Source organism: Canis lupus, chromosome 10 (genome assembly GCF_048164855.1).
Source record: "Canis lupus baileyi chromosome 10, mCanLup2.hap1, whole genome shotgun sequence".
In the NCBI taxonomy this organism is placed as follows: domain Eukaryota; kingdom Metazoa; phylum Chordata; class Mammalia; order Carnivora; family Canidae; genus Canis; species Canis lupus.
Genome location: NC_132847.1, coordinates 3294781 through 3316368, shown reverse-complemented (window position 1 = coordinate 3316368; position 21588 = coordinate 3294781). Strand labels below are relative to the sequence as shown.

General features: G+C 51.1%; 1 protein-coding gene across 1 annotated transcript in view; it reads right to left on the bottom strand.

Moving 5' to 3' along the window:
* ADAMTS2 (ADAM metallopeptidase with thrombospondin type 1 motif 2) overlaps positions 1 to 21588 on the bottom strand; it is a 224684-nt gene that overhangs the window by 60415 nt on the left and 142681 nt on the right. The window contains exon 5 of the mRNA XM_072840552.1: positions 13231 to 13314. Coding sequence (XP_072696653.1) covers positions 13231 to 13314 — 84 coding nt within the window. The remainder of the gene's footprint in view (positions 1 to 13230; positions 13315 to 21588) is intronic.

Sequence of the window (21588 nt, the reverse complement as noted above, 5' to 3'; positions counted from 1 at the left end):
AAGCTTGTAGGGGAACTGTGGGGTCCATGGAGTCTGGGGAGACAATCAAGGGACTATCTTCTCCCACCTGGCTTGCTTGCTTGGGAAGAACTTGGCAGTTTTGCTTTGGGGCTGTCTCCCACTCATCTGGGTGTAGTGCCTGGGGGATCAGTCCAAGTGCTCTGCTCACCCCTGACAAGGGCTGGCCTGGGACCAGAGTGAGGCCAAAAGAGCAGAAGCTCAAAAGGACCAGACAGGTTGAAGCAGGTTTTTGGGGAGAAACCCCCCAAAGCAACCTCCCATGAGCCTCTGTCTCCTGCACCCCAGGCTCAGCCTTTCTTCCACCAGCTCCTCCCCTGGCCTTCCCACAAGTTCCTGGAACTTTGGAGGACTGGCAGACAGAGATGTCCACGCAGAGGGCCCAGGAGAGGGTCTGGGCCAGCCCATGTGGGTCTCTTGGACTCTGGTGGTTCCTCCTGCTGCAACCATCCAGCCACATCCGCACAGCCCTGTGATGGGTCCCACTCTCTGGGGCCCCTCAGACCCTGCCCTGTCTTTGCCACAGACCACAGTATGTGAGCTGTGACTCTCCTCCCAGCAAGGAGAGGACACCTCTATTTCTGCCATCCGTATCCCTTCTAAAGTGCCAGAGAGACTGTGAGAGTTGCCTGTTTCAGTTAAGAAAGGTTCTCACACCCAGCTCGCTTAAGCCACCTGCGTTCCTCCCAGCACCTCAAGGCACCTGTCTCTTGGCTGCCTGCTTGCCTCTGCATGGGGTTTCTCTAGGAAAAGCTGTTTGGACAACTCCCCTGTTCCCACTTATGCAGGGATGGGGACCATGCTTGACCCCAGCAAGTGGGTGGCCACAGCACTAGCTCGAAGACCTCACAGATGGGACGCTCCTCCCCCAGGGGGAGCCGTGGGTGCCAGCTGTGCAGAGTGAATCACAGTGGAGTGATGGTTGTGCTGTTTTCACTGTGGAAGGGGTCTTTTCTCCACCCCTGGGGGGCTGCTGGGGGGCAGCTCCAGGTTTACAGGTATCACCTAGTTTAAGCTGTACAATTGACTAAGATATAGGTGCTGTTATCATCCAGTGGAGGAACCGCATCAGAGACAACCCAATAAACAGCCCCACGTCCCGCTACTACACAGAGGTGGAGGTGGGCTTGGAAGCCACGCTGCAATCTGAAGTGTCCTATTCCCGGGCCTTCAGAGCTGGGGGGACGCAAAGGGCAGGTCCCCAAGGTGGCCACCAGGTGGTGCTACTGCCACAAGAATGGAGGTGCCTGGCTCGCCAGCAGGCAGGACACCCTGAGGCCTGGCTGCAGCGCTAAGCCCAGGCAGGCACCGGGCAAAGGGGATTCTGAAGGCCAGAGACAACCTCTGGGGCCACATCCCAAATTCGCCAATTAAGACCTGTTCAAAAGTTATTTCAATCATTGCTCTCTGACATTTCCATTGTTTGCCCTTGAATGAACTGAATTATTTATGTTCTTCCCTCGAGTCAAGGAGACAGGAGGAAAACTGGACCAGTAGCCTGGAGGCTGATCTAGCAGCCTGGAATAGCACCCAGTTGTGGGGCACCTATACCGGTGCAGCCACATGTGAGGGAGCTCCACAGACCCCAGACCTATCCTGTAGCTCACCAGGACACGGAGAGGTGACAGGTGGGGCTCACCCGGGCTGTATGAGTCCTAGGGTTGCAGACCTACTCATCTCTCATCCGCGCGTGTTCTTAATCAAGTTACCTCCCTATGCTGAGCTCCCCATCTGCAGAATGGGTACAACCACAGTCCAGAGCCAGGAGCACAGGGCCTTCTGTCGGTGACAATTAGCACCTACAAATGTTCCTTGTCCTGGTTGCTGTGGTGGCAACAACGATGAGGATGCAGGTATGGCGCCAGTCCTTTGGAAAGCCAGCCCACCTTCAGGAGTTGCCTGCAGTTCATTTTCCAGGGGATCAGGCTTCTTAACTGCCCCAGACAGCATGCCTAGAGCCCACACCTGCAAAAGGGCAGGGCGTGCTGGGCTCAGGTGAGCAGAGAGCATGTTTCTTGACCTGGCACGGCTGACACTGGGGGGCTAGGTACTTCTCTGTTGTAGAGACTGTCATGTGCACTCTAGGATATTCAGCGGCATCCTAGTCTCTACCTGCTTGATGCCATTGGCCGTGGGGAACCTCTGATGTGGGGGAGTACTGGAGGGGAGCAAAGGGCAAGAAACTTGGGGCTTGCACACCCGAGCCAGTGGAATGACTGCATCACAGCCTCCCCAGAGCAAAGTAGTTCCCCACAGTGTGACCTCCACAGCCTGCCAGCATCCTCACTGTCAGGTGGGGGTTGCCATGCACCTGCCCCGTGGATGATTCTCTGTGAGGGTGAAGTGAGTTCAGAACTCATCATGATGGGCATCTCAGACAGGCAACAGGCCTGAGGCTAGAATGCGAGCCTCTTCTTTCTCTGCCTGGGACTCCCATACCATTAAGGCATGCTCCAGGCATTTTCCCGGAGGCTGGGAAGCTATTTCCAGAGAAAGCCAAGCTGCCAGCATGGGATTCTCAGCAGGAACCTTCCCAGGCTTAGCCAAGGCCTCCAAAAGATAGGGTCCAGCCCCTGCAAATCCTTGTGCTTCTCTGGACCCTGGCTGGTCTGGCTCAGGAGATAGGCTGGAATGACAGGGGCCAACCACCAATAGGTTGGGAAATGGGGCCCAGACTCTGGGGAGGTGCTCCAAATCCCCTATGCTGCCCCTCATACCAAATCCCCTATGCTGCACAGGTGAGGAACGGCCAAGGAGCACAGCAAGAGGGATGGTGGCACTAGGCCCTGGGACACAGACTCCTCACCCCCAGCATTCTCTTCTCTTGCCTCAACTAAGGGATTCAGTTAGAATTTCTTAAGACCTTTTCCCTCCTTAGGAGCACTCCATGCTTGGTCTTGATTTGGGTCTTTCACGACCAGACACCTTATGTTCTTTCCTGACTGTCCCTGAGTCTCTCATTTCCATTTGCTTTGGTTTCCATCATCCTAGGAAATATGTAAAATGAGAACAGTTCAGTAGCTTTGGTGCCTTCTCAAAAAAATCAATTGAAAAGCCAGTTGCTATGCAACCCTCAAGTGTTGCTGATGTTCTGCTCCCTGGCTGATGGCATATTGTATAAAATAAGATAATCTCTTTTCTTTTTTTTTTTTTTTTTAAGAAATGGAGAAAAATGTTGTTTTAGGAAAAACTTGAGATAACTCAGAGGCTTCTCATAAGCTGGAAGACAAACAACATGTCACTCGTGTAAGTGCTGATTTTATCCCTTCCGGAGCCTCCTGGGGTCTGGGGACAGGCCCAGGGGAGCTGGTCTGTTTCCATCATAATTTGGTATGAATGACAATGTCTGAATACATGCCCAACTTCCTGCCCCAAGTCTGCCTTGACATTATAGCCCTCTGCCAAGAGTCCCCAGACCTTGGGGGGCATAGCCCAGTCCCTCTCCTTATAGGTGTCCTGGCTACAGTCATCCTTCCAGGTATGGGGGCCTTGCTCCATGATAGGAAACAGGACTTCCCTAAAGAGCAGCTCACCAGAGGAGCCAAACCCCATCTCCAGATCCCCAACCTAGAAGCCCTGCCCGGTTCCTCCCTGAACAAGCAGAGCTCATTGTCTCCAACATGGATGCTGCACCTCTTGTTCCTCAGACCCCGGCTGGGCAGTTACCTGCCTGGCCACTCCATCCGGGGCCACCTCCTGCTCTATTTCCTTTAAGATGCTCCTCACTTGGGGATCCCTGGGTGGCGCAGCGGTTTGGCGTCTGCCTTTGGCCCAGGGCGCGATCCTGGAGACCCGGGATCGAATCCCACGTCGGGCTCCCGGTGCATGGAGCCTGCTTCTCCCTCTGCCTATGTCTCTGCCTCTCTCTCTTTCTCTCTCTGTGACTATCATAAATAAATAAAAATTAAAAAAAAAAAAAAAAGATGCTCCTCACTCTGAAATGGGATTGTTTCACTTGTGACTTCATGGGGAGCTCATGCTCCACCCCTGGAAGAGCACTCAGGGCCTGCTCTTCCTGCCCCAGTATGCCCCCAAAGACCCCAAACAGGACCCTGCCCCCACCGGGAGGGTGCTGTGCAGAGTGGGGTCTGCGACCGGTGGACACACACTAGTAACCGTCCCCAATGAGATAAGTACTGAAATGAGCAATTTGCTGGTGTGATTTTATGTGAATGGAATTTAATAATAAAACGTCTGGGCTGGTATTTTTGTATACCTTATTATATTATTTGTCACATTTTCCTTTCCTAATAACTCCTTCTCAGTGTATCTTATGGGACTGGTCAGTGACAGACCTTCAGGCCTGGGGTGTTCTGTGTGTCTGGCTCAGCGAGCGACCTTGGCCCTATGGCTGCTCTTCACAGATGGTCCCTCTTCCGTGCTGGCCAAATGCTCCAGGTCCGTGGGACAGGCCCTCCTTTCCTCTAACCCTTGCCCCTGAGTCCGGTGGCCTATGACTGTGCTTACTTCAAACAACCGAAGCCCATAGCTAAGCATGCTGTGCGGTGCCTGGGCTCCTCATGCTCTGCCCCCAGGACAGAACACCCTGTTCCAGCAACTCTGGACCAGCAGGTGGGGGCCTCCACCCCGTCCCTTCACGTTGGGGTACCTGTGCAGTGTCAGCTCCCCTGTGGTTGGCCAGCCATGTCCTCCTACCTCTACTATCTCTCTGCCTGCACTGCTGCAGAGTGTCCTCCCTTGGGAAATCGAGAGCCACACCCTGGAAACCCTCTCAACCCAGCAACCAGCCAAAGGAGGACTGAGCATCAGTCAGACCCCATCACATTCTGGAACCCTCCAGGCCACACTGGCCCCGATGGGCACCAGCCTCTCCCAGAAACCTCCACCACAGCCTCATGGGTCTGACCTGGGCCCAGGGGCTTCCAGGGGACAGGCAGGGTGGGGAAGAAGGTGGGCAGAGTGTGGGGTGAGCTTTGCTTACAGGAGACCTGTCAGCCCAGCTGGATCCCCAGGGGCCAGCAGAAAGGCAGGCAGCACACTGTCCCTCCTGGCCAGGCCGAGGGGACTGGGGCTGGGCAATCCCCCACATCTTACTGTGTCCTCTATCCTGACTCCTCCAATGTCACAGGCAGGGGTCTGAGGCCAGTCTACTAAGCCCCTGGCTGGGGTGCAGTAGGCGCTTTCTGGATTTGGCTCTGAAAGCATGTAACCCCCTCCAGATTCTCCTTTCTAAAGTTCCTAAACTCCTTCACAGCATGAAGTCAGGGAGGCTGGGCGCCTCTTGGTTCCCCCTGTACTGGTCCTGGTCTCACTGAAGCTGCTCTACTGCCCAGGTGAGCTCCGGCCACTCATCTTGCCAGTCGAGTCCTCCAGGCAGCCCCATGGCCTGCCCACCGCCCCATATGTCCCTGGGAAGAGCATGCTGCTGCCTGACCATGGGGTCTGTGCCTACTCCCCTTCCTCTCCACTCTGCCTATGGGAGATTCAGGGTGGGGTGCCCACATGGAAGACCCCTCCCCCCCAAGGCAGCATGTAAGAGGCAGAGCCAGACTGGCCATGGCCATGAGGTGATTTGGCCTCACCTGCAGGTAGGGCCGCATACCTGAGGCAGCCCGCATTCCACATGGCCTGCTCAGAGGTTCCCTAAGCATGCAAGTGGCAGAGTCCCTGGGCCCAACCACGGGAAGGGTAAGACAGTGACCCTGAGGGCACAAGGACAGACCCCTCCCTACCTGTCCCCAAGCCACTACAGAGATGAGGTGCCACGTGAAAGCAGGAAGTCTCTTCTATGTCCTCCTAAATCAGAAACAAAACGCTGGACATGACAGAGCCCTGTGGCATGCCACTGGAAACCCTACTCGGGTGCATTCAGTTAAACGGGATCACTTGGACTCAATCATTTTTAAATGCTTTTTTAAAACACGTAAACCATTTTCTCATAATTAAAAATGCACTATTTTGTTTATAAAAGAAGCATGCTTATCACGATAGATTAAGAACATTCAGTAGAGGGGATCCCTAGGTGGCTCAGCGGTTTCGCGCCTGCCTTTGGCCCAGGGCGCGATCCTGGAGTCCCGAGATCGAGTCCCACATCGGGCTCCCTGCATGGAGCCTGCTTCTCCCTCCTCCTGTGTCTCTGTCTCTCTATGTCTATCATAAGTAAATAAATAAATCTTAAAAAAATAAAAGAACATTCAGTAGAGTACAAAGAAGAAAATAAAAACCCATGGCCTACTAGCCCAGAGAGAAGTATTAGTTACCTTTGATGTATTCCTTCCAGTGCTTTCTGCATATACTTGAACACAAAGTAAGATCATACTGCAAGTTAGGCTCTTTTTTTTCCCCCAAAAAGCAAACAAAGTTAACTTTTGGCCATAACAATTCCTCAGTGCTTTTTTCTTTTTTAAGATTTTACTTATTTATTCATGAGAGACAGAGAGAAAGGCAGAGACACAGGCAGAGGGAGAAGCAGGCTCCATGCAGGGAGCCCGACGTGGGACTCGATCCCAGGACCCCAGGATCATGACCAGAGCCAAAGGCAGACGCTCAACCGCTGAGCCAGCCAGGTGCCCCCTCGGTGCTCTTTAAGATGCTTTGAAAATGGGATTTCCTGGTGGCCCATATTGTACCACATAGACATCTTAGAGTTTATTTGATTAGACCCCTATTAGTGGACAGTTCAAAATTTGTCCCATTGTTAATACTTAGAAATAAGGCCATGGCCTTTGTCTTCTTCCTAAAACTTTACCCACAGCTCTGACAACTGTTTTGGGCTAGAGTCATAGAAAGGAATGAATAAAGGCAAACATGAAGGACCTTTCTAAGGGCAGTGGTATTGTCACATTCCCTTCTAGAAATGTCTGCATTTATACTCATACCAGAAAAGCATATTGCTTCATCTACCCAACCCAGCAGTTAAACCTCTCCTTCTAATCTTAACACATTGATGTTTTAAGTAGGGTAAATAAATTGTTTTATTCATTTAATAGTACAGTTAAATACCCCTCCCTTTTTTTTTGGCCTTTTGTATTCTTCTTCTGCATACTGTGATATACTACCAATTCTGTTTCTCCTATGATTTGTAAGAGCTCTTCATATATTTGGATATCTTTGCCATACCATACTGCAAGTATTTTCCATGCCTGGGCTTTGTATTTTAATTGTTTCTTGACAGAAGCTCTGTATTTTCAGTATTCAAATATATCTGTCTTCCCCTTAACAATTCCTTCTATTTTACTTAGGCTTAGGGAGTCCTGGGTAACCAATGTTTCCTTCTTGATCTTTGTGGTTTAAACAGCCAAATGTGTTATTGGCCTATATTTATCATATATTTAACTTACCCTATATTAAATTCCTATCAGTCCTACATTTATTTATGACATATAATAATAACCACTTCACTTATATTTATCACATGCTATCTATAGAAGTGTTTTCAGAGCTACACAGTTGATTCGGTTGATCTGTTTGTGCTTATGCAGATACAGTATGATTTTAATTTTTTTCATTTCACAAGATATCTGGAGTAAATCTCTCTTTATTTGCTTACTTTTCATGGTTTTCCCAGCCAGTCCTTCTTAGGCTTCTTAGGCTTCCAGATGAATCTTAGAATCATTTCATCCGATTTCCAATTATTAATTTGGGAAAGATCAGTATCTCTACCGCAAGCAGTCTTCCCGTAGGGACAGCATTTGTCTCTGCCTTCATTTTTATTTCTTTCCTACCAGTAACAATGAGCAATTTTCTTTTTTTTTAATTTTTACTTTTAAAAAAATTTTTAATTTTTTTATTTTTTTGCAATTTTCTTCTGATGGGTCCTATACGTATATCTTGTTAGGACCAGGCCAGGTATTTTATATTTTTGGTTACTTCTCTCAAGGGAACTTTTCTTTCCCTATTACACCTAGTCATAGAGCATTGTGGGTTCATGCAAAAATTAGTGATTTTTATAGAATTGCCTTATATTTGGCCAATTCACTAAGCTTCTTTATTGACTCTAGTTTTACTGTGGATCCTTCTGGGTTTTCCAGGCATATGATTATCAGCAAACAATTACGGTTTTATCTGTTCTTTTCTGATGCTGGCTCCATGTCATAAAGACACTGCCTAGAATTTCCAGAACCTCAGTAACAAAGTCACCTTCTTGTTGCCAACATTACTGGGACTGCCTCCAGGAGGGCAGCATTCCCAAAGTGAGTTCTGCAGAACCCTGAGTATGGAAGCAAAAGGGTTCCACTGAGAAACAGGTTTGAGAAACTACATGTACTGATCCATCTCTTGAGATTCACCATGCACATTCCTTTAGGACATTCCTGTCCTAAAGCTTCTGAGATATTCTGCTGTCAGGAATACTTATTTTACGTTCATTCGTAAGCCTTTCCCAGGCCTATTCGACTATGGAACTCCTCTATCTTCCTGTGTAAACATTGATGAACATCCTAAGAATTCGCTATGCAGAATGCTTTTAGGGACAGGTGCTTCTTTCTCCACCTTTATTTAGTTATTTAGTTATTTTTAAAGATTGTATTTATTTATTCATGATAGACATAGAGAGAGAAAGAGGCAGAGACACAGGCAGAGGAAGAAGCAGGCTCCATGCCAGGAGCCCGAAGTGGGACTCGATCCTGGGACTCCAGGATCGTGCCCTGGGCCAAAAGCAGGCGCCAAACTGCTGAGCCACCCAAGGATCCCTCTTTCTCCACCTTTAAATAAAACTGGTTGTCATGTTACCATCTGTTTTCACAGATTTTTGAATACCAGGAGATCCTCTCTCAGCTCCTATGCAGCAGATCACACCCCTTGCTCTGCCCGTGCCTTCAGTGTCAGGGGCTCCTGCGGCTCTTCCTTAGGAGCCCCCCACTCGGCATACTTCCATGCACCTCCACTGGTGCCTTTGCAAGCAATGCTCATTATCTTCTCGAAGCTCCAGCCTACCCCAGCCATTTCTACCAGGCACCTCACACTCGACACGTCTCAACTGAACTCACTGCCTCTCTCTCCCACATCCTGCTTCTCCTCCTGTGTTCTCTATCTCAGGGGCAGGCATCATCATGGACCTGGCTGCCCAAGGAATGGGCCCATGGTCTCTCCACCTTTACCCACCAACTCAGCATCCATGCCCTCCAGATCTGGCCTCCTACCAAAGCTCCCTTTCATCTGCCTTCCTCACTCCAGCCTGTAGCCATGGTCTCAGTACAACCCACTTCTGTCGTCCCTTCAATGGCACTGCATCCACTCCCCCAACCCCTGGCCAGGCTCCCACCCACCATTCTGCACATAGGAATCCACAGAGTGTCTCAGAGATGCACATTGGGTGCTGGTTCTTTTCCCTTTTACTCCTTTCCAGTCACTTGGCCTGACTTCATGAGGCCTGCCTGCCCCACATCTCCCCCCATGAGTCTCTGACACCCCCCCCCCATTATAATTGTTTCCTTGTCTGTACTTATGTTCTAGAGGCAGCACTACATGTCGGGGACCGTGTCAGTGGCCCAACCCAGGGCTAGGCACACAGAAACCCTTTGTAAAGTATGTGTTAAATGAGGAGCTTTTGTCATCAGCAAACTGATGTGATGAACTATAGGGACAGACTTCCTGATGACCAACGATCGCCTTATTCCCAGGATAAATCATATTTTATAGCGGCGGGAGTTTCGTTTTATGTGTTATTGAATTAAGCTCTTAAAGCCTCAGGATTTTTTATATCTATTTTTAGAAGGAAGGCAGGTCTGTACGTTGTCTTGGACATGCTACTTTTGGCAGCTTTGAGTATAGGAATCGCACTGCCTATAAAAATAAATTGAATGGATGTCAGAACACATATATGTATATGCCCTGAAATGATTTCTCTGGTGTTGTATTATCCTTGTTTAATAGAAATGAATAAGAATGCATCGGCAAAGATAGATGATCTGACTCTCAATTTAGAGCTAATTTTCAGAGAACTTTGACAATGCTGGAGAACTTGAGCTCTTGCCATGGTTATGGGACCTATCATGGTGTTTTCCAAATATTTTGGAGTTGGCTTTGAAATATTCTGATTTCCTAGGAAATCCCTGACTTACCTGTTCACCTTCAGATTCTGATGCTTCTGCAAACAGCAGACTGTGGTCACTGCCCACAGCAGTGAAGGGGAAGAAAATAACTACAAGAAAAAACGGCTTTGGATGCAGACAATGTAGCCCAGAGCCCACCAGGGTGCAGCTAAAACAAACAAGGCTTTGCTTCTTTGGGAAGTCAACACTTTTTAGATGAAATAAGAGCCAAAGCTTTGCTAGCACCGGTAAGCAAGTAACTGTTCACAATTTCCAAATTCTTCTTTTTAACCAATATGGGGGCAATCTCGATGCATCCTGCCACCTGGTCCCAGACCCATTTGTGGCTCTTCTCCTCTTTCTACCTCCAGGGGTGACCTGAAGTTTCCTATTCCACCCCACCCCCCAGCCAGCAGTAAAGGGGAAGGGGGTTGGAAATAACTGTAGCTGCACCTCCCAAACCCTCCTACAGTCGGAGAAGGGTATGCGCATCCCCTCATCTGCTGCACTGGGCATCTGAAGGAAGGGGATGGGAGAGGCCCTGAGGGTGGCAACTGCCCCAAATGCCTCCTCTTCTGCCCTGGAGAAGCATTCTGGTGTAGGTTACATTATGCACGTCCTTTGTAATCTTTTAGTTTGTGCTTCCTCTCTCTTTCCCATTCTCTCTCTCTCTCTCTCTCTCTCTTTCCTAGGCACATACACCAGATGTTTTGCTTTGCAAAGCTCTCTTCTTGATTGTTTCAATTACTTCTCTGTCCTAATTTTTTAATTTCTGCTTTTCTGAAAAGGCTTCCTTATTTTTGTTCTCCCTAGGTTTTTGGCTTGTGGTCCTTGTTGGTACTTGTCTTGACATCTCTGAGTTCAATGCAGGGTTAACATGTATTCATTCCTTCTTGTGCAATCTGAGGAAGCACCTGCAAATTTGCCCCTGAATGCAGCCTTGGCCATACCCTGTACATTTTGATCTCTAGCACTCTCATTTTCATTTAGGGTTCTAAGCGGTCTGTAACTACAGTTCTTCATGGTCTCTTTCCTAGCAGGTTGTTCTTCAAATGTTTAAAGACACTGGATTTGGGGATCCCTGGGTGGCTCAGCGGTTTAACACCGCCTTCAGCCCAGGGCCTGATCTTGGAGACCTGGGATCGAGTCCCACGTCAGGCTCCCTGCATGGAGCCTGCTTCTCCCTCTGCCTGTGTCTCTGTCTCTCTCTCTCTCCCTCTCTTTATGTCTAAAATGAATGAATGAATGAATAAATAAATAAATAAATAATAAATCTTTAAAAAAGAATAAAGACACTGGATTTTCTTTTTCCCCCAGTCTATATATCCCTTCCTCTGCCCCGTTTTAGGGCACTGAGTAGGGCCCTAACAGTTTTAGCTCTATAAAATTCACTGAAGTTGTCTTTACAATCTAAAGCACTTTTGTAATTTTCAAGCGTTCTGTGAGTCCTCACAGAAAGAAGGCACATAGTTCTGTAAGGCAAAGAACAAAATGATATAACTGCTAATTTAACTTCACACATTATTATTGTATTATTTGAAACTTCAATGCTTTTTAAAATATAATCTGTGAAAGGTTTTTTTTTTTTTTTAAAGATTTTATTTATTTATTCATGAAAGACACACCAAAAGAGACAGAAACATAGGCAGAAGGAGAACCAGGCTCCATGCAGGGAGCCCAATGTGGAACTCGATCTTGGACCCTGGGATCACACCCTAAGCCGAAGGCAGCCACCCAACCGCTGAGCCATCCAGGCGTCGCACCATGAAAGGTCTTGAAAAGAGTATGAAAGATTCCCACAGTTAAGTTTTTGTCAGTTTCTCCCTTGTTCTGATAGTCTGCTTTGACATATTTTATGTTCTCCATGGGGTGCATGAAGGACCACGACTGGTGCCCTCACTATGGCTGCTTCTACTTCAGAGCAACATGCTTCCTGGGTAGAGAGTTGAGCCCAAGATCCACTATTCCTGCAATTCATCCGGCCATTCGAGTCCTTCACTGTCATTTTTTATACCGCGCGGGTCTTGTAAGTTGTGTGCAGCTGGATTCTATTTTTGGAGACTGAGATTCTCTGTCTTTGAGCAGAGGAGTTTAACCCTACACCTAATTACCAGGCCTGGTGATTGAGTTTGTACCTACTGAGCAAAGTCAGACCATGGGTTCTGGAATTTGGCTGCTAGGGTAAGAAGCCCAAGTCCCAAGGAGCCAAATGACACTGGCTACACACCCAGCACACCACCAAACCGCTTTAAGCCTCAGTGTTCTCTGTGAAACAGGGATCATCATGGCCCCACCTCCCCATCGGCCCCTGGACTCAGTGAGTTAACATGAGTAAGGTGCTTCTGAGCCACCCGGCACAAAGCTTCTTCCTTCCTCACCATCTCTCCTTTCTCTGTACCCCCTTACCTTTCCGTGTCAGGTCACTGTTTCCAGGAGCTTTTTACCCCTGCTGCACAGACCCCTGCACGTGGCTAGGAAAGACCGCTCCAAGTTTGACAGCAAGAAGAGGCAGGAAGGGCAGGAGAGCCCCCTTGAGGGCAGGAGCTATGCAGAGGAGGACAGAGAAGCTAAGACGAGGAGGAGGACGAGGTGGAAGAGGTGGGTAGGAGGTGAGGTGAAGGATAAAGCAACCTCAAGTTTCTGAAGCTTTGACGTCTGGGGCCATGCTGACCCTAGAGGGACTGCCCCTAGGGGTTCCCCAATTCCTAGAGACACTAAGCCACCACTCTGGAGCAGGCTTTTCAAATGTAAACCAACCAAGTCAGAGTCCACACCCCCAGCCACCTCCTTCAAGGAACTCTCCCATTCCAGTCACCCAGGAGTTACTCACACTGGCCAGTCCCCTTCCTACCGTGCACCCTGCCATACCCAGCCCTTCCTGCGAAAACAGCAGTTCCCCACTCCCTCCGGCTGCCACACACCCTGTAGCCCTGTGTGGTGACAAACCATCTTTTCCATGGTAGTCATATCTTGATCAGTTGGCCTCCCCACACCTGAATAATCACAAAACCTATGTTTTAAAACAAGGAGTGAGGTGAAAAGGGATCAAGAATATAGGGGTGACTCACAGTTTCTTGCTTCTTACAGGTACCACAGGGCAGTTGGGGGCAGGTGTGGAGGTGCTGGCTTTCAGAGGAGGAGGCCCAGTGCTTCAAGGGAGGCCCCATTCATCCTACAGCAAATGGGGGCTCTGCGGTATCAGAGACACGGGCTCACTCACCTTCCCGTAGCTCAGCAGGATTATTCGCACCAAGACGACATTGATGTGGGCCCCCAAGGACTCATCATGATAGATTTCGTTTACCTGAAAGACAACCAGGGAGGTGTCAGCAGGAACCACAGGCCCAAGGACCACCTGCAGCTGACAAGGAAGGGCCCAGGGGAGGCTGTGCCTTCGCACCCACGCTGTGCCCTGCCCTCTGTAAAACAGGTTTAATTTTTTTTTTATTTTTATTTATGATAGTCACACACACAGAGAGAGAGAGAGAGAGAGAGAGAGAGAGGCAGAGACACAGGCAGAGGGAGAAGCAGGCTCCATGCACCGGGAGCCCAATGTGGGATTCGATCCCAGGTCTCCAGGATCGCGCCCTGGGCCAAAGACAGGCACTAAACCACTGCGCCACCCAGGGATCCCTGTAAAACAGGTTTAAGAGTCCCCATCTCACGAAGCTCTGTGAGCACTGGATTTCCACACAGGTACAAATGAACAGCTTTGGTAAAAGCAGTAAGACACTGTATTTGTCACCACCACTAAGTCAGATTGCCCGTAGCCCCCCATGAAGTCATGGAGGGGAGCAGGGTGCACAGCCCTACACACAGACACCCATGCAGGGCACTGAAGGTCAAACTAGATTGTTTAGTCCACGGTGAGACAATAGCCCTAAAAGCCAGTTTTCCTTACAAGAGAAAGGGTTTCTCTCTATATATGTCAAATAAATAAATAAAATCTTAAATAAAAAAAAAAAAAAAGGATGGGGAGGGCCTGGGCAGCTCAGTGGGTTAAGCATCTGCCTTTGGCTCAGTCATGATTTCAGAGTCCTGGGATTGAGTCCCACATGGGGCTCCCTGCTCAGTGGAGAATCTGCTTCTCCCTCTCCCTCTGCCACTCCTCCTGCTTGTACTCACTGGCTCTGTCTCTCTGTCAAATAAATAAATAAATAAATAAATAAATAAATAAATAAATAAATAAATAAATAAAATCTTTTTTAAAAAGGGAGGAAGAGAGGGTTTTTTTTTTTTTTTTTTTTTTTTTTAAATCTCCAAAGTATTGCTTTATGTCTCACAAGCAAGCCCAGCCAATTTGGCTCACGGGCTTTGAGCAAAAATCATGGAGCAGAAGTGAAGAAGGCAGTGATGTGGGAAGTCCTCCGGCAGCTGGAGGGCTCAGGAGAGAAGGGAAGACAGAGAAAGGCCAGGTGGAATGGCTAGGTTTCACTGTACTCCTTCTACCTCTGATCCCCAGCCTATGCTTCCAGTTGGGGAGACAGGGCAGGGAGGGTGGAAACATTAGGGAAGAAGTCAAAAGTAGAGAGAGCCCAATTCTGCTGTCTGGGACCTGGGAGGGGACAGGTTCATACTGAGAAGGGGTGGCTTCAGAGAGCCCAAATGGAGGCCAGCTCCCAGGGAGCTGGGTAGGATGGTTGGGGGCTGGTGTGTAGGTTGGCCTAGGTTGGCCTAGGGCTCTGGGGGGCACAGCTGGGCCTCAGAGGGAGTCAACGGGGTGCTGGCCTACAGGAGAGAAGGGCAGACATTGCATGGCCAAGGAGGAGAGCACAAGCCCTGATGACCCCAACTGCAGAGCCTCAGCCTGGAGGGCCACTGCCCAGGGCAGAGCATGCTGGGACAGATGTGTGCCAACACAAGGGGGCTATGCCATGAACCACCCCTACCCCGAGGGAGGAGGGCAGGGGATAAACCAGCCCTGCTTTGGACTGAATCATGTCTCCCCCAAATTCATAACCCCCAACATAATGCAATCCGGAGGTGGGGCATTCAAGAGGCAAACAGGGTTAGATGATGCCATGAGGGTGGGGTCCCTGTGGTGAGATTAGCGCCTCTACAAGAAGAGGGACCGGAGAGCTCCCTCACTGTCTCTCTCACTGCCATGTGAGGACATGGCAAGGACGAAGCTGCCTGCAATCCAGGAAGAGAGCCCTCACTAGAAACCAAATTGGCTGACACCGTGATCTTGGGCTTCCAGCCTCCAGAACCACGAGGAACTAATGTGTGTTGTTTAGATGACTGTGCCTGTGGTATTTTGTTCGAGCAGCCCGAGTGAACTAAGACAAGCCCAGAGTCAGAGCTTACTTACCCTCTGCCCTGACTATTCTTCCCAAAGCCTTCTGAACCTCTCATGGGCCAGGTCACATTTCCTTCTCTATCCCAGCGTGAGGGTGGCATCAGATATAAGAACTCAAGAAAGCTACCTTTTCCCCCATGTTTGAGCTTTAGATGTGTAGATGTCCATCGTGCCATGCATATAACCCCCCAGCCCAGCAATGAGCCCTGTACAGATTTGCAATGGGACTTCTCCAACTGAGCCACCCTGGCCTGCTGAAGCCCACCACCCGCTGCTGGGGTTCAGAATTGCCTCGCCTGGCCTCTCCTCCATGGACCTCTACAGGTACCCAGCAGACCCAGGAGAAAGTTATTGGCCCTACTCCATGGCAGGCACCATGTTAGCATGTGGATTCAGCAGTGAACCAGCCCCGACCTGGCCCTCTGTCAGGAGGTAGAGAGAGAGACACTCAGAAATCACAGAAACAGTTCCACAATCATGAAAATGCTGACGAGGACCTCGAAGGATAGGCAGGGAATCTAGGGGGCATATTAGTGGTGAATCTGCCCTGGTGAGGATTGGTGGGTCCCCTAAGGACATGGCATGTCATCTCAGAGGTAAGAAATGACAAGGAATTAGCTCAGCAAAGCTGGGAGAGTGCTCCTGGCAAAGAAAGCATCATGTGCAAACATCCTGGGGTCAGAGGCAGTGAAGTGTGTTCCAAGGACTAAGCAGGGGGAGAGGACCCCTGAGGCCAGACCCCACAGGTATTCACGTAGTAAGAAGGGTTCCAGTTCTATTCAAAGAGCAGTGGAGGATATGGAGTCATGATAAAAAGATAATGACACTGCATTTAACAAAGATGACTCTGGCTTCTTTATGAAAAGTAGATTAAAGTGCCCAGTTACAGCAGTTGAGGTGTAAAGTGTGGGGCTCAGATTAGGGGTGAGTGGGGGGGAGGAACAGATGTGGAATAGAATGGAAGGCACCTCCTATACAGCCCTGGGACACTCTGGGGCCCACCTCAGCCCCAGGCCCTTGTTGGCAAATGGAAATAGTCCATCTTTGCTCTGCACAGGAAGGAAAAATGCCTCAGGGTTGTCTCTCAGAGCCTCCCCAGAAAACAAGGGGCTAGAGACTCCCTCAACACCCTGAGAGTGCCTCTCCAAGGCCTGTGCTCTAACCGTACTTCTAAGAGCTGGTCTGGGGTACACCTCGAGGGGACTCACCCCCTACCATGTGAGGGTAGGCACTAAGCCCATGGTGTTACAAGCTTTAGGAAGACAAGTTTTATCAAGACCTACCTTGATATTTGGAAGGGATTCGGGGCTGAGTTCACAGAATTAGCTCATGTTATGCTCCCAACAGCCCTTAGAGGCCAGGGTGAGAGGTGGTCAATCCCATGAGCAATGGGGAAGCTGAAGCTCTGAGTGAGGTTGTGCATGCTTGTCCCCACAGGGAGGAAAGAGACCCTTTCCACTTCCTAGCCCAGACCTTGCCAATCAGGGCCCGGGATCCTCTTGTTCCCCTGACCCCTGCCACTATGCCCAAAGGTAGCCACTTTCATCTCAGGTAAGGGTCCCATGTCCTTGGATATTAAGTAGGTCTGACCCTGACTCCTGATTTGGGACTGGGGATGACCAGAACCCCAGGAACCCCACCACTCAGCACTACATACTATGAGGCAGAGGCCCACATCCTGCTGGGGGCGGCGGCAAGGCTACCAGAGTCGGGGGTGTCAGGCCACTGAGCTGGGGCCAGGCTGGGGAAGCCCTGCCTTCCGAGCTGCCCACTGGCTGCCAGTTCTCATACGCTGGGCTAGATGGGTGCACCCTGCCCCCCAGCCTCCTGGGATGCAGAGGGGCACCCCCAGCAGGTGGCCAGCTGGGAGGCCAGGCTGTGGGTCAGGCTGGCAGCCAGGCCTACTCTGGAGACCCCCGGCCCACCTCTCTGGTCACTGTCAAATGCGGTGGGCCTTTCATGGGTTTCTCCCCTAGGAAGCCTCTGTGCCTTCCAGAGGGGCTACAGCTCCACATAGTCTCCTCCTCTCAGGAAGTCGGTGGGCTGTGCCCTGGGCTCTATGACGCCTCTCAGAGAATGCAGGGCAGGGTTGAGGAGAGGGCCCTCCCTGGTCCCACCCCCAGGGTGACATCCGCTTTTCAGGGGGCTGTAAATTGCCCAGCCCTCGAGCCCACAGGATGCTGCTCAGATGCTAGAAGCCAGCAGGGCCCGCCTGGCCACAGAGACCACTGCGAGACAAGGGGAACAAAGAGTCCAAATTCCAGTGAAACACTTGCATCCTTAGTAGGAACGCGGCGACAACACTGCTGCTGAGCGGTGGGCTGACGGACGTGCAGTCACTGGAGGCAGGAAGCAGCCTCCAAACACCTCCCTCACGTTTCCCCACTCCCCCCTTGACCCAGACCCTATCTCTCAGATAAGCAGCAGGGGTGCGGTTGGGGGGGATCCCGGAGCGCTCTCTGCCTCATCCTGCCCACACACCCCCATGCACCGTTGGTCATGACAGTCACCACTCAGCAGATATGGCCTCCTCTTCCTCTGCCTGGAACCCTCAGTGCCCCACCACCACCCCGGCTGGCACTCGGAGCCCTCTCTCATCGGTCCCTGGCTGCCTTCCCCATGCTCCCCTACAGCTACTTTGGGGAGCCCCTGGCCTCGACTGCCCTGCCTTCTGCAAAGCCTGGCTGCCCTTCCCAGCTGTCTGGGCAGTGGCTCATCCCTGGAATTCCCTCTCCCCATCTCCAGCCCCAGAATTCTTGAAATCTCTGAAAAGCATCTGAAAAAACAAAGTCATGGTGATAAATGGGTTTCAAAGAAAGGGGGGGCAGTTACCCTTCTGCTTCATCCCTACCCACGCCAAGGCCTTCTCACTACAACTGAAATAAAATTGAAGCCCTGCTGCTTCTTCTCAGGTTGCCCTGGCCTTGCTCAGTGTGGTCCAGCCACTGGCCTCCAGGCACCTTGCCCAGAGAGCCCATCCCTACCTCAGGGCCTTTGCACTTACCAGGCCCTCTGTCTACTCATGCTTTTTGCCCAACACAACTGTCCCTGCTCACAATGAGCCCCAAAAGCACCCCCAAAAGTAGCTGCTTCTAGACAGGACTGTGCACTTGATATAAGAGGCACCTTTCCTCCTTGCTTGCTGCTGTGTCCCCAGCAGTGCCAAGCACCCAGTAAATGCTCAGTAAAGAGTTGTGAGTGAATGGATGACTTTGAAGAACATGAAACTATAAGAAATGGGCAAAATGTGTGAGACCAGTGGGGCCGGTGATGCCCTGTAATGACCCAGACCCTAGCTGAGTGCCCAAGTGTGTCTCCACCCACACCCTGCCCTCCCTGGGGACCCTTGTGTTGCGCAGAGGCTGCTCTCCTCTGCCCAGACCACAGTGGGAGGAGGGGAAGCCGGGACAACGTCCTTGAGCCCTGTCTTGAGAAATTGATCCTGGAATCTTTAAACCTTGGGGGAACATGTTCAAAGCCGCAGCCTTTCTCTGTGCAGAGCAAGGCCAAGGGCTCTCTTGTTTGGGGAAAGACACTGTAATGTGCCTTTTGCTTATGCAAAGCTGCGGCCAAGCTTCTGTTCTGGAATAGACAACAAGAAAGGACACAGGCTCTGCATGATAATGTAAAAGTTTGCCTTCTTTGTGGCAGAGTTCTACCCTGGCCATCGGTGAGCCCTGGCAGGTGGCCGAAGGCTGCTGGGCAGAGGTGACTTTCTCCTCTGCTGGGAGGATGGGGGGACGGGCAGGCAAAGGGAAGGCCGGTCCAGGGACGGGGGCTTGCTACTGGGGCAGGCAGTGCCATAGCTGCCAGCTGGCCTCCCACTCCTCACGCTGAACCTTCAAGAAACTTAACACCTTTTCCTCTGAGCTGAACTTTGGCAACTAAGTGCCAGTGCGAGTTGTACCCAGCACCACACTGACGGACAAGCCACACATGGAAAAATCCATCATGAGGCCTCAGGAAGCGGGGCTCACAGGGTGTTCTGTGACTTCTCTGGGAACCCCTGCAATAACTGGGAAGAAGTTCAGTCTCTCTGAGGACCCTCAGGAGAAGGTGCGGGCCGTCATGTGGCGGTGACAAAGAAAGTGCTGCAGGAAGCTGGGGCAGAGGGGTCTGCAGCCTTCCAGGGAGGGAGATTTTCATCCGTGCAAATCTCCTGACACGCGAACAGGGCAGCCAAAGCCTGGTCTTACTGTGAGAACAAACGTGCCCTTTGCAGATCTTCTTTTCCCACTTGTTTCTCAGCAAATACTTTCCAAGCAAAGCAGGGACAAACATGGTACTTACCTCTCTGCTCAAAATACCACGAAATGCAAATGGGCTGGGCTGACTGGATGGTACAACAAAAATGCGAGGCCTGTAGAGCCTTCCTTCAACACTGGGTCCAAGCACACGACTCCAAGACCCCAAGACTCTTCCAGAGAAGGCCAAACTGTTCCTGTCCCCCATCCCACAACAGGCCACACTGTGCTAGGACTGGAGATGTCTCTGCCTGTCCCCAGAGTAGAGACAGGGCTCCTCCACCCCCGGGCAAGCAGTTTGATGCCCAGAACCCAGGGGAGGCTCAACAAGTGTTTACCAGGCAAACCAAAAGCAAAGGTGCCTCAGCAGACAGTCCCTGTTGGTGCTGATTACCCCTGGAGCTGCCCCTTCCCTATCTCTCTGTCAGGTTGCAGGGGCTCCCCGTGATCTGGGCCTGGCACTTGGCCTGTTTGCATGTCAGTGTCCTGATCTGTGAATGGAGGTGATACTGGGCCTTACCCCTCAGGCTATCACCAGGATGGGCCCCAACACTGTATTTAAAGCATCTAGCAACCCCCCAGGCATAGCGTACACTCCCAGGCTTCACTCCTAGACCTGCAAGGGGCTCTGCTCTGGGTTATCTGAAGGGCCTTGGTGGACAGCAGTGCACACAAGGCATTTTCCAAGGCCCATCAGGTGTGCATGTGTGTGTGTGTGAGAGAGAGACAGAGACAGAGACAGAGACAGAGACAGAAAGAAAGATCCACACAGGGGTGTTCTCCCTCCCACACAGCACTATGTAGGACCTGACGTTCTCATCACTGCCCAACAACTCATGAGAAAGGTGGTAATATTACAGAACAGGGAAGGGCAGACTCTGCTGAGGCTGCAGGTCAGGGCCTGGCGTTCCCTTGAGGCCACTGCTTAGAGGCCACTAACAGGGAAGGAGCAGAGAGAAGGCAGGGATCTTGATTCTTGCTGGCAGCAACCCTGGCCCCGGAGAGTCCAGGGACATCGCCTGTCTGTCTGATGTTCCCCTGAGCTCCTTGGCACTATCTGACCACAGAGCCCCCGGGACTCGATGAGGAGTCCTGTCCAGAAGAAGCTTTGTGAGGAGGGGCCCTCGTGGCAAGACCTTGTGGCATCCTCACCTCCCCCCACCAGTCTGAGTTTGAAAGGCATGATCTTCACCCCTGTGATGTGATCTCTGTCACCTGTATTCAACTGGGCACCGGGATGCCATCTGAAAACAAAGCGTTTTCCTTCCTTCTGTGGTTCACATTTTTCTGCTGCCCTACCACCATTTTGATCCATGAAAGAGAGCAGGAAAATGCCATCATGAGGAGGCGTGGCCATAACACACAGGAAGTCCCTTGGGACTGCAATAGAGGAGGAGAAAGTGTCCTGGTGGGTGAAGGAGGTCAAGACAGGTGGCTGAGGAGAGGCAAAAAGTCAGACCCAGGGTCACAGTGCCCCATCCCTGCCTCTTCCCACCCGCCACACACCGTTATGGTCAAACAGATCCCAAGGGCTATGGGCCCTGCTTTCTGCTTAGATTTAGACCAGAGTCCGCTCCCAATGTAGTGCCAAGTGCAAGGTGAGAAATGAGGGGGTGGGGGTGGGCGCTGGTGTGAGTGAACAGACCTGAGCAGCAGCCTGGCTCTCCCAGACCCCACGGGTGTGTGTGGGCTCCAGATGTTCCTGTCTTACTCTGGCTGTGGACTGGGAGATGCTGCAGAGGGGACAGGGCATCATAGCACATGACCTGGGCCACGTGGGGCCCAGCACACCTGAGCAGTCCAGGTAAAGAGCCCAAGGCCAAACCTGAACCCCCTAGGCCAGCGTCCCCACTGCCACCAGGGCCCCAGGGTCTCCATGTGATGAGGAGGAAGAGAGGGACCCTGCCAAACAGGCGTTGACCCAGAAAAGACTCAGAAAACCAGGACAGTTTAGACCATCATCTGTGTCCCCCAGCACAAGCAGGGCTCATGAGTAATTCAGAGCTCCCAGCAAACTTCAGGAGCTTTGCTCCAA